General features: G+C 42.0%; 1 protein-coding gene across 1 annotated transcript in view; it reads right to left on the bottom strand.

Annotated features, from left to right (window-relative positions):
* The window catches only part of otogl (otogelin-like), a 165,150-nt gene that overhangs the window by 77,634 nt on the left and 73,668 nt on the right, over positions 1 to 13,848 (bottom strand). The window contains exons 29-30 of the mRNA XM_073057619.1: positions 3,581 to 3,700; positions 1,595 to 1,711 (exon numbers count right to left, since the gene is read on the bottom strand). Coding sequence (XP_072913720.1) covers positions 1,595 to 1,711; positions 3,581 to 3,700 — 237 coding nt within the window. The remainder of the gene's footprint in view (positions 1 to 1,594; positions 1,712 to 3,580; positions 3,701 to 13,848) is intronic.

The following is a 13,848-nucleotide window of genomic DNA, read 5'->3' as shown; positions in this document are numbered from 1 at the left end:
TCTGTTTGTTGGAGATAGTCTTTCCTCATTTGATCAACTATCTATTAAATATAATCTTCGTAAATCTCACTTTTTTAGATATTTACTAATTAGAGACTTCTTGTGTTCTCAACTTCATACATTTCCTAAATGTCCAGAAAGGAATTTAATTGATACAATTTTTACTCTGAAACCCTTTCATAATGGATCTAATTCTAATATTTATAGTATGTTGTTGGCAATGAGAAACATTCCGTTAGACAAAATTAAAAACCTCTGGGAACAAGACCTACACATTTCAATTGATGAGGATACTTGGAATGAAATGTTTAAACTTGTTCACATCTCCTCGTTATGTGCACGTCACTCTCTTTTACAATTTAAAGTGGTTCATAGAGCCTATATGACTAAAGATAAGCTCTCTCGTTTTTACTCAGATTTTTCTCTATAGGTGTAATGTTGAAGAGGCCTCTCTAATTCATATGTTTTGGTCCTGTCCGCGGCTTGATAAATTTTAGAAAGAGTTATTTCAAACTTTCTCGGAGCTTTTTAAAGTAAACTTTAAACCCAACTCTCTGACTGCCTTGTATGGCATTATTGGAGGAAATGATTTTATTCTTAAGTCAAATGATTTGCATATTTTGGCTTTTATTTCTCTTTTAGCCAGAAGAGTTTTGTTGCTTAAATGGAAAGATGCTGCTCCACCTGCTCATGCCTATTGGTTGATTGATGTTATGTCATGTTTAAATTTAGAGAAGATTGGGTGTTCTACTTCTATACCTAGACAAGATTTTTTCACATTATGGGGATCTTTTTGGAACTACTTTCATAATCTTTGACTTGTTCAGCAATGATGATGGCTATTATATATTTGAATTTACGACTATATGTCCAGGACTTTTTTTCTTTTCTTTTAACCAAACAGCTGTTTTTTCCTTCTCTTTTTATTTTTTGTTATGGGGTTTTGATTTTGTTTTAGATTATGATAAAATATACCTTTTCAATATTATGTTTAATTTACTATACACAGATATGGGGCATTTCAACCTTATTTCTGTTTTCATAATATCATAATGTATTTTGTATTTGTCTATGCAAGTAATCAATAAAAATATTGAAAAAGTAAAGAACTAGGAGAACACGCATTTTAGGAAGAGAAGGGTAAAGAAACCTGGAGCCCTCTCGGCCAACAGAAACTGATATTAGGTCCATTGATCATTTTAAATATGTAATTAATGTATTTTTGTCAACCAATGATATTAAAGGATATTTGGAAAGGAGGTATATGTGTATTTTGAATGTAGTAAAGTTTTGAGCAGGTAAACGTGTACTCGTGTGGACCAACGTATTCCAATGAAATAATGAGATTTCCAATCGTACCTAACACTAACACATGCACTGAGGAGGAGGTGCCAGGTACTCCCCAACCAAAATACATACCCTCCACCTGACCTATTAGGTACTTCAAACATTGTCAGATTTCTGGCGTCTTCAGGATTCTCTATTTTATCTGCTTTTTGACAGGGAGATGGTACTTATTTGCAAACTAATGCAGCAGTCAAGACAAAAATGCCAAGTGTAAAGTCAGTAAGAGAAATAAAATCCACATACTTACCACATTATGACAAGGAGCGAACACTTCACTATAAAGAACAGCACATTCTCTCTTTGCAAATGGTTGCCGGATTAAGTCTGCTTCACATGGCCGAGTGATACCATTTCTACTCACACACTAGCATAAAATAAAAGAGTAAGGTATTAATATTTGAATTGTTATCCATGAATAGGATTAATTAATTAGTTATAGTAAATAATATGATTGATACAATTTCAAAAGGAAATTGGGAGAAGTGTAGAACTATGGATAGCATTTGTCTCTGTCTCTATGATAAACAATTGTGAGCTAACCCAAAACCTACATCAATAATAACACTCTAGATAATGAGGCTTACTCAGCTCAAATCTTACCAACTCTTAGCCTTGTAGGAGAACATAACACAAAAGAATCGGAAGGCTTGTGTTGTCCTTAGTACCTTGAACCCAAAGATGGCTCATGCCATATCCTCACTATTACCCCCCTTACTGATGCACCAGAGTACCTGGGGTGAGGCCCACCAGTAGACAAGGGCTAAATGCCATCTGGGAACAGCCATGGTGGAAAGGATTGTTATTCAAGCCTTAGGACCTTCACCTGCAGTACTGACTGACTGATTTTGTCATGTCACCCTTCATCATTTAAGATGTTGGATGACTTCCAATCCTCTGTCAATTTGCATTCTGCAATTCACACAAAATGGTGGAGGAGCCTAGTGGGTCAGGCAGCATCTATGGAGAGGAATTAAACAGTCAATGTTTCAGGCCAAGACCTGTAGTCAGTCCTGTGTTCCTCCAACACTTTGCTTTGGATATCCACATCTGCAGAATCTCGTGTGCTTATGGATTCTTCAGTTACTGAGTTTTTATTCAGGCTAGAAAGAACGAGAATAAACCTGACCTATTGCTCAAATTCTCTAGTCAGTTTTCCAAAACCCATGCAATCCACCCTGCTTAAGTTATTTTTCCAGTCATTTTAACCAGCAATTCAAAATACCCAGTGATGTTATAGTACCTAACAGTACCCACTCACATCTGATTAGCAGATGCTTATAGTCACCAAGTAGAATTTTCACCAGCATTAACACATTGAAACTGGGAGTAGGCTCATTGGGACTCAACAATTTACAGCCCACCTACTCTCTTCCAATCTGTGTGGAAGTTACAGTTGGGCTGCCATCCAATTAATTTCACTATGAACAACAGGAATGGAAAGCTCCTGAGTTAGCACAAGGAAATCACGACAGTGGATCACGACAGTACTGAATGACCCCAGTTCGAGTACTGCCTGTTTGAGAATAGAGGACCAGCCATTTTAAGATCAATTCCAAATTATTTTTGGATGACCTCAAGGTGTCAAATGAGCCATGATTTATTTTTGTCTTTCTTCTAACTGCTGACCATCCTGTTTCTCAGCATAAGATGAAAAATTCATGGAAGAAAAATTCCTCAGACTTTTTTTTAACTTAATGCTACACATTTGAAACAGAGTGAATAGCTTCGGCCACTCTGCTTTTTAGAAAGGCAATGCTGCATGAAAGGACAAGAAAACGATTCATATGTTTATAAATTTGAAGTAACAGAAGCCTCAGTTTAGATTTGCTTAATGGTATTGATCCATGGCATAATAAATGTTGGAACCCTGAGTAGATGGATCAAAATTATAATCCTGAACAAATATAAACACTTGGTTCAACTGCATTGAGGAGAGTTTTTTAACCTCATTGAGGTATGAAAATCTCACTTATCTATAAAAGCAACAGAATTGCATAGTACATTATAAAATCAGACTAGGGGGTTCCAACCTGGAGTCTACAGACCTCTTGCTTAATGGCATTGGTCCATGACATAGAAAAGGTAGGGAACCCCTAGACCAAGGTAACATTGCAGTTCCTAATTTCATCAGTTTGAGAGCCTGCCCTGCAGATGACTAACGCAATTATGATTAACTGCAATAGACTGCCTCAAAATTTCAATCTTTCTACATTATATCCTTTATCATTCATACCTGTCCAAGAGCCCAGCTATCTCCAAAAGATTGGGCATTGCTTACTTCCATGTTGCTTGATGTTGTCATGTCATTCACTGTGATTTTGTCAAAATTTCCACACAATCCCGTTAGCTTACCCTGTCAACAGTTGGAATAACAATGATTATTATAACACAACTGCCTAGAATTCACTCATTCATTATATAGCTACTGCATGTTGACCCAATGATGGTTTTGATTGTGAACTTCCACTCTGGCCTAAGTCCCCTTCCACCAAAGTTCAAAGTACGTTTATTATCAAAGTGTGTATACATTGTACAACATTGACATTTGTCTCCTTACATACAGCCACAAAACAAAGAAACCTAATAGAACCCATTTTTAAAAAACACCGAACACCCAATGTGCAGAAAACAAAAAAAAAATCTTGCAAACGATAAAAGTAAGCAAACAACATTCAGAATTGAATTTCACAGAAGTGAGTCCACAGCCATGAAGCCGGTTGTCATTGCAGCCGATCCAAGAGCCCGTTAGCTGCTGGCCACGGCTTCAGTTCAGCACAGAGACGAGGAAACCTCACAGAACATCAAGCTGAACACCGGCCTGTCCTCTCCTCTCCTGGGCATATTCTCCAGAACAGTGAAAGAAGCAAGTGAGGAGATTCCTGGGGCTTTAAGCTTTTGTCCTCTCTAGCAACAGGTGAGGTCCCTGGGGACTGGACAGCAGAAAATGTGTCTTTGTTCAAGAAAGGAAATAAGGGCAATTTTTATAAATTCTTTCTGATATTTATTAAGTTTGAGTTTCGGTTTTGTCCCTTCAATATCACCTAGTAAAAGTAATATTGGATTATGAGGAAGTTTTATTCCCGTAATTTGTTCCAATAAAAGTCTTAAATTTGTCCAAAAAGGTTGAATTTTAGAACAAGACCATGTAGAATGTAAAAATGTACCAGTTTCTTGTTTACATCGGAAACACTGATCAGATAAACTTGGATTTAATTTATTTATTTTTTGTGGTGTAATATATAATTGATGTAAAAAGTTATATTGCACTAATCTTAACCGAACATTTATTGTATTTGTCATACTATCAAGACACAGTCTTGACCAATTTGTTTCTTCAATTTTAATATTCAAATCACTTTCCCATTTTTGTCTTGACTTATGGACTCCTTGTTTAGTTGCCTGATTTTGAATCAAATTATACATACAAGATATAAATTTTTTAATATTTCCTTTTTGAATTAAAATTGCAATTTATAAAAATTGCGCTGGCTGTAGCCAAAAAGGCTATTGCAATTACTTGGAAATCAGATACATATTTAAGTATAGATTGTTGGAAAAAAGAAATCTATGGTTGTATTCCATTAGAAAAAATTACTTATAACTTAAGAGATAAATATGAAACATTTTTGAAAATCTGGGGCCCTTATTTACAAAAGACAGGATTAAATATATAGGTGCTCTGAAGAGAAAATTGATGGTTACTTGGGGAAAGAAATAAATATATATACTAAAGTTATTAAGAACTCCATGGAGCATGTGGAGACCTTCCAACAACCAGGCACTCTTTCTTTCTTTCTTTTCTTTCTTTCTTAATTTTTCTTATATAGGGAAGTTAGGGGGGAGGGATTAAGGGGAGGGGGGAAGGGTCACATACTTTTTTTTCTACACTTGTAATCATTTAAAAATGCAATTAAATAAAATTTAAAAAAAAAAAAGAAAGGAAATAAGGGTAATCAAGATAATTAAAGGCCCATGAGCCTAATATCAGTGATCAGGCAGCCATTGGAGAGGATCCTGAGAGAAATGGATTTATGCCCATTAGGGTTGGTATGGCCTGCTTAGGTCAGTCAGCGTGGACTTGTGCAGGGTAGGTCACACTGAGCAAAGGTGATCAAATTTATTGAGGAAATGACAAAGAATTAGATGATGGTCGGGCAATGGATATTACTACATAGATCTTTGTGAGGCATTTCATAAGGTCCCTCATGGTAGTTTGATTCAGAGGATAAAGATGCATAGGATCCAGGGTAAATTGCAAGGTTGGATTCAAAACTGGTCTGTCTGTAGAGGACAGAGAGAAGGGGGTCTCTCTGTCTTCTACAAACAAGGGGTGGAAGGCTGTTATTCTGACTAGAGCTTCGTGACTAGTGGTGTTCTGCAAGGATCAGTGCTAGGATCTCTCTTGCTTGTGATATATATCAATGATTAGGATGAAAATGTGGAAGATTAGATCAGCAAGCTTGCGAATGACTGGTGCATTTTCAATAGTGTAAGTTATTATCAAAGGATACAGCAGAATGTAGATCAGTTATAGATGGTCAGAGAAGTGACAGATGGAGTTAGGCAAGTGTGAGGAGTCGTGCTTTGGGAGGTCAGCATATAGTTAATAGTAGACCCTTTAACACAGGGGTTCCCAACCTGAAGTCCATGGACCCTACGGTTAATCGTAAAGCTCCATGGTATAACAAAGGTTGGGAACCCCAACTTCAATAGCACTGAAATTCAGAGGGATCATGGGGTCCAGGTCCATAATCCACTGAAAGTGGATGTGCGAGTGAATCTTCTAATATTTGTATCTGTGCACTTGTATTGCTACTGTGACACCGTGATTTCCTTTGGGATCAATAAAATATCTATCTATCTATCCATGGTGGTTAAGGAAGGAGTGTGGAATGTTTACCTGCATTGGTGGGGTGTTGAGTATGAATATAAAGCAAGATATGCTGTAACTATATAAAACTTCAGTCAAACCACACTTTGTTGCTTTACTTGCATTTCTGGTCACCCTTTTAGAGGAAGGACATGGAGACTGTGGAGAGGGTGAAGAATAGGTTTACCAGGATGCTGCCTGGATTAGAGAGTAATGAGCTATAATGAAAGGTTAGTCCAACTTGGGTTGACTTCTTGGTATAGTAGGAGCCAAGGGGAGACATGATATAGGGTTTTTTAATTATTAGAGGCATCGATAGAGTACACAGTAAGAATGTTTTCCTTGGTGGGGGGGGTGGAATCAGTGCTCTGCTGGCGCAAGTGAGGGGAGGGGGAGGGTCAGTGCTACTGCTGCTACTTCTGTGGGGGAGGTGTAGGGGCTTTGGGGTTCTGCTATTTCTATCATTCATTCTATGTGGTTTCCTGTGTCGTGGATGTCTGCGAAGAGTAAGAGTTTTGGGCTGTTTTCTGTATACATTCTCTGATATTAAATTGACCCATCTGAAACATCAGAGGGCGTGTTTTTAAGTTTAGAGTGTGATATATAAACATGATGTGAGGGGCAAGCTTTTTCTGGGGGGGGGCAGCAAGTAAAAAGAATTAAAGTAGCTAAGTTAGAAGGGGACTTGCTGAGTCTTGTTCCCAGAACCAGGCTGGCACCTGCTCATTCAGTCTCCCTTTTCAACCTCGTATCTGCGCACTCGGTCACATCATGAAGACCTGAACATGCAGTCCTGCATGTGGTGCGGGGCAACATGACCCAAGTTTCCCTGCCTGTATTCTAAACAAGCATTGAACGCTACTGCAGCAATTTTATGCATTGCTCTGCACTGTTACTGCAAAACATAAACAACAAATTTATGTGCGTTTATTTGTCTGTGTCTAAAACTTCTGCACAGTACTGTATATGATGCCATTGTAGACTCAGTTGACACAGAGAAGATCTCTTCGACACAAATGCATATCATAAGAAGAAACATCTTCTTGAACATCCAGAGGCGTAGGATTACAGTGCAAAAATAAACAGTTCAACTTCTTACCAATTCAGAAAGGCTTTGGAATATGACAGAAGCTTTAGCAAAATACCTCATTGTCAAATTTTATTCATTCCCATTTATTTGCTCATTAAGAATTGCAAGGTATTTAGGTGAAAAATTCAATCCATTTTTTTCTTTGTTGAATACGCAAATTTACTTTAAAAATCTAATTTGTGTGTGTTTTTTTTTAAATCAGGGCAGAGAAAGAGTTAAGGGGATAATGTCGTTGCATGTGTGGATTTTCAGTAAGCGTTTCACAGATTTGCAAATAAAACCCTGGCTAGCAAATGGGACTAAGAAAATGGAGTCGGGGAAGCAGAGTGGTAGCAAATACTTGTTTTTTTTAAAAGGAGTGACAGAGATGGTGGTGATTGTCCAGGGTTTAGAGGCTGGGAGCAGTATTTGTTTGATCTGTGAAATAACTTGGGTATAAATTTCAGCCTAAATATTCCAATATTTGTGAATGGACATGACACTTGGAAAACAGAAGTAATAGATTTCTGAAGCATTTTGTGCTGGTGGAAAGGGCATGAACATAACAGGACATGTAATGCTGCGATGTGCGAAGTGATGTATTTCGGCAGGAGAAATGTGAATTAAAAGTTAATTCCCAGATGAAGCAGAGAAACAGGAAGACTTTTAATGCAGACGTGCACAAATCATTAAAGGTGGATTGTGATATTATTTAATAAAATATGTATATTCGATTCTGGTCTTCAATAACAGAGTGTAAAATCAAGGAGCTTATGTTGCAAATTCATAAAAGATCAGTTAGACCACAACCCAGAATGCAATATCAAATTTGCTCAATTTAGAAAACCTTTTAAGACCCTGAAGGGATATGGAAATGATGTATTGGAATTATTCTAGAGATGAAGAATTTTAGTTAAGTGAGTAATCCAGAAAAATTAGAGTTGTTCTCCTTGGATTGGGAGGGGATTTGCTAGAATACATAAAATCCTGATGGGGTTAGATAAGGCAAGTATAGAGAGTGGAACCTCAATGGGCAGAATGGTGCTGCAGTAGGAGAGCTACTCTGCTTACAACAACCCCGGTTCAAAATCCACCTTGGATAGTTTCTGTGTGGAGTTTACACATTCTCTGTGAGACTCCATGGGTTTACATTCAGTGTTCCTGTCTCCTCCCACATCTGAAAGACATGCAGGTTGATAAATTACCCCTTGTGTGGAGGGGTAGAATCTAAGACAAATTCATGGAAAGGTTGGGAGAATAAAACAGGATTAGTTCAGGAGTAATGTAATTGGTGTTTGCTGGTTGGCGTAGACGATGGAGTGAACTGTCTGTTTCTTTGTTTATAACTTTAATGCTCTTTAAGTGCAAAAAAAACCCCAGATAAAGTGATTGACAAAAGATCGAGGGTAACATGAGGCATCTCTTTCATGTAACAAAATCTTGAAATCAGGAGTGCACCAACTGGAAATCTCATGGATGTCGGCTCAGCTGCAGCTTTCAAAAAGTAATTGAGTACATTACTGCAAGGAAAAAGTATTATGGTGAAGTGATTGAGTAAAGAATGGGAATTGAGGATGACTGAGTTACTCAATGTGCCAAATTACTTCCACTGGTATTTGTAAAGCTGCTAAAATTCTATGCAACATTTTTCTAGACTTTCAGATTAAACAGATACTATCTAATATAACAATGGGCTGCTTTTTAAGTTCAAACCCCTCTCAGAAAAGTGCAGTCAATGTTTCATTAAAATACAAAGGGTGTAGCAATGTGCTACACACAGCGCTGAAATAACGACACGTAAGTCGTTTCGAGACTAGTTTATTCAAACTTCGCAGCACTTGCATTTAATCCCTAGCGCCCACCCTCTCCGGGCAGAAATGATGTCAGAGGCGCATTACCAAAGTCTCCCCCCGTGCGCTGGCTATTTGTGAGCCGATTCGCCTGCGCAGAAAGTGGGTCACCACATAACCCCCCCCCCCCTCCCCCAGAAGACCAGCCGGACGGTTGTCCTGATAGATGGGTGTGCCAAACCGTGTAAGGAGTCGAAAACTCGCCGCCTCCAGGCTGCCGGGACGATGGGGCGAGGTTGGCTGGTAGCCACGTCGCACAGGAGGGCCCTCTCACCTGGGCCTACAAGAAAGTCCTGCAGCTGCAAACCCGAGACTGCGGTCCTGTAGCTGGGCATCTCGTCGTCTGCCTGCTGCGCCTCCGCCAGTGCTGCATAGTCCACCCCCAGGGACAGGACCTGGACAGCTGGTCTGGAGAGTGCGTCTGCCACGATGTTGTCCTTTCCCGAGACAAGCACTGTACTTGAGTTCGGGTGGTCGTAGGTGCTTGCTGAAGAACGCCAGGGGTTGCCAGTGCCCCTCGATGAGTTGCTCCAGCACCCGACCGACTGCTGTGTCCGATGCGTCCACTGTGAGGGCAGTCGGAACGTTCGTTCTGGGGTGCACCAGCATCGCGGCATTTGCCAAGGCTTCCTTGGCTTTAACATAAGAGGCCGCGGCCTCCTCATCCCAAGTAATGTCCTTGCCTTTACCCGACATCAGGGTGTACAAAGGGCGCATGATACAGGCTGCTGAGGGGAGGAAACGGTGATAGAAGTTCACCATACCAACGAACTCCTGCAGGCCTTTGACCGTGTTGGGCTGGGCAAAGTGGCAGATCGCGTCTACCTTGACGGGCAGAGGTGTTGCCCCGTCTTTGGTAATCCTGTGGCCCAGGAAGGCGATGGTATCGAGACCGAACTGGCATTTGGCCGGGTTGATCGTGAGGCCGAAATCACGCAGGCGGGAGTAGAGCTGGCGGAGGTGGGACAGATGCTCCTGACGACTACTGCTGGCTATAAGGATCCAAATAGATGAACGCAAAATCCAGGTCGCGTCCCACCGCATCCATTAGCCACTGGAACGTCTGTGTGGCATTCTTCAGGCCGAACAGCATTCGGAGGAACTCAAACAGGCCGAACGGAGTGATGTCTTCATTGATGCACCAGGATTTGATGGTACCCCCCGGACAAGGTCTACTTTGGAAAAGATTCTTGCCCCATGCAGGTTTGCTGCAAAGTCCTGTATGTGCGGCATGGGGTAGTGGTCTGGAGTTGTAGCCTCGTTCAGTCTGCGGTAGTCGCCGCATGGTCTCCAACCCCCGGCTGCTTTGGGCACCACGTGCAGGGGGGAGGCCCATGGGCTGTCGGACCTCCGTACGATCCCCAATTCCTCCATCCTCTTGAACTCCTCCTTCGCCAGGCGGAGCTTGTCTGGGGGGAGCCTTCGTGCGCGGGCGTGGAGGGGTGGTCCCTGGGTCGGAATGTGGTGCTGTACCCCGTGTTTGGGCATGGTTGCCGTGAACTGCAGTGCCAGAATTGATGGAAAGTCCACCAGGATTCTGGTGAATTCGTTGTCCGACAGCGTGATGGAGTCCAGGTGTGGGGCCGACAACTTGGCTTCACCCAGGGAGAACGTCTGGAAAGTCTCGGCATGTACCAGTCTTTTCCCTTGCAAGTCGACCAGCAGGCTGTGAGCTCGCAAGAAGTCTGCCCCCAGGAGTGGTTGGGCCACGGCATCCAGTGTGAAGTCCCACGTGAACCGGCTGGCACCGAACTGCAGCTGCACTGTGCGGGTGCCGTAGGTCCATACCATGCTGCCGTTTGCGGCCCTCAGGGTGGGTCCTGGCTTCCTGTTGTGGGTGTCGTACCCCGTCGGGGGCAAGACGCTGATTTCCACTCCGGTGTCGACCAAGAAGCAGCGTTCCGACTGTTTGTCCCAGACGTACAAGAGGCTGTCCTGGTGGCCTGCCGCCATAGTCATTAGCAGCAGCTGGCCATGGCCCTGGCCCTTGCAGGGCAGGCGACAACGGCGGGCTTCTGTGCCCCACCGCTGGTGGTAGTAACACCACTGTTCACTGTCCTCCTCACTCCTGCCTCTGTGTTGTGTGTGCCCCGCTGCCGGGCCTGGTCTGGTCTGCTGTTGGGCGCGTGGCCTGGTAATCTGACCGACGGACGCCACGCTCTCTCTCTTGGCTTTCCACAGCACGTCTGCCCGGGCCGCCACCTTCCGGGGGTCACTGAAATCTGCGTCAGCCAGCAGCAGATGTATGTCCTCGGGCAGTTGCTCTAGGAACACTTGCTCGAACATGAGGCAGGGCTTGTGTCCGTCAGCCAGGGCCAGCATCTCGTTCATCAATGCTGATGGCAGTCTGTCTCCCAAACTGTCCAGGTGAAGCAGGTGGGCACCCCGCTCACACCGTGAGAGGCCAAAGGTCCAAATGAGCAGCGCTTTGAATGCTTCATATTTGCCTTCTTCCGGGGGCGACTGTATAAAATCCGCAACCTTGGCGGCCGTCTCCTGGTCAAGGGCACTCGTGGAATCAGAAGATTATCTGCCGAATCTGGAACTGGGCTTCTGCTTGGCTAAACCACACGCGTGGTTGCAGCGTCCAGAAAGTCGGCAGTTTTAGCGAAACTGCGTGAACAGATGAAGAGTCGGTCATCTTTGGTCCAAATTCCGTTTGGACCATCGGGGTCACCAATGTAGCGATGTGCTACACACAGCGCTGAAATAACGACACGCAGTCGGTAAGTCGTTTCGAGACTAGTTAATTCAAACTTCGCGGTGCTGGCATTTAATCCCTAGCGCCCGCCCTCTCCGGGCAGAAATGACGTCGGAGGTGCATTACCAAAGTCTCCCCCCCGCACGCTGGCTATTTGTGAGCCGGTTCGCCTGCGCAGAAAGTGGGTCGCCACACGGGATTAATTTGGGATGCAATTGAGTGGAAGAAAACTGATTTCATTAATGCTTTTTCCCACAGAGACAAGTCACAGGATAGGCTGCTCCAAGAACAATTTTCATAATAATTATTTCTTTAAAATTTTTATATAATTTTACTTGGATACATTGAGTAATTTTTCCATTGAATGAATGGAAGTTTAACTGCTACTGTAAATATTTATTACAGGGATTTCCATAAAATTCCTCAGTGTATTGTAGACTACTGTTCCCTCTAAGTTGTGCAGGTGCACTGCCACGCAGTAGCTGAAATACTCCCACTCACATAGCCTTTGTTGCCATGCAGCTGGAGTTTTCATTTATATAACCTTAACATCATTTTAGTATTACATTAACATTATATTAATGTGTTAATGAATATAATCCATAAACATTCTAAATAATATATGTATCACAACCTTTACTGTGAAGCATTTTAGAGCTTCAATATTTTTCCATTGCCTGTGTTCCAAGTTACAACACTGTTCCAAGTTGTAACAATAAACACAGAATGGAAGTCAGTAGCTCTTTGTTAATAAACTACCAATACAATACATGTCAATGTCACCTAAGTTTAAAAGTTTATGAAAACTGAAAGATTTTCTTGGTTGTACTGTATTTCATTATACCATTCAATTAATAAATAAAATCAAAAGCAGGTGGTTTTTCGATTTTCTTTCTAAATATTCATGGTATGCATATTACAAAAAAAAATTAACGTGCTGCAGTTTTCAGGCCACGTAAGGGTTTCCTGCTCAGAACAATGGCTGGTCCACAAAGAAAAGTTAGAGTGAACGTTGCTGTAGACAGCTCAAAGTGGCACAAGGTACTCAACATACATTGCCTCGGTTGAGCAATGTTCATTGAGGAGATGGACAACTCAAGGATAGATTAATTGGAACAGCTACTCACGTGGCTGCTTGGTTTTGAGTTAATAACAATACAGAATAAAGATACTGAGCAAAGCTACATGTTACGGGTTGTGAGCCTGAGTCTACAAACAACAGGAGCATCCCATGTTTACAACACACAGGGATTTACTCCCAGATTTAATTTTTCATGTTGTATCACAGTAAAACAGCAGCCAGCTACATAGGACTGCAACATTAATAGTGTCTTGGATGAGTTACAAGTTGAATGTTCGAAAATTATTATCCATTTTGTTCATAATGGTACAAAAAGAACACTAGAATCATACTGTGTGGAAACAGGCCACTAAGTCCATGTCAACCATCATGCATCCATTGGCACGAATCACATTTTTTCTAACAATCCCATCAATTTCCTTCAGATTTTAGCATTCTGGTGAACAATTTACAGTGGCCAATTATCCTAGGGTGGCAGGGTGAAGATACTCCTCTACCAAAGGAAGTTCCTTTCCTCCACTAGCCTGCAGGTCACCCTTCGGCAAGGTGTAGCAGCTGCTTAGCCCCCTGATCGGGGTCACATGAATCCATGGGAGCAGGTGGTGGATGGTTGTATGAGCAGCTGGTGCAGATCAAAAAGTTCTGGTTATGTGACCACTGACACCAGCCTGGCAATCTCTGAAGGGTTGGGATCACCCATCTAGTAAAGGCACTGCCCAGAAGAAGCCAATGGCAAACCATTGGTACTTAATGAATACGAGGTACTTAATGAATACTTTGCTTCAGTATTCACTATGGAAAAGGATCTTGGCGATTGTAGGGATGACTTACAGCAGACTGAAAAGCTTGAGCATGTGGACATTAAGAAAGAGGATGTGCAGGAGCTTTTGGAAAGCATCAAGTTGGAAAGTCACTAGGACCGGACAAGAT

This window comes from Hemitrygon akajei, chromosome 10 (assembly GCF_048418815.1).
Source record: "Hemitrygon akajei chromosome 10, sHemAka1.3, whole genome shotgun sequence".
Lineage (NCBI taxonomy): Eukaryota > Metazoa > Chordata > Chondrichthyes > Myliobatiformes > Dasyatidae > Hemitrygon > Hemitrygon akajei.
Note: the sequence above shows the minus strand (reverse complement) of the source record. Positions and strands in the feature narration are given on the sequence as shown.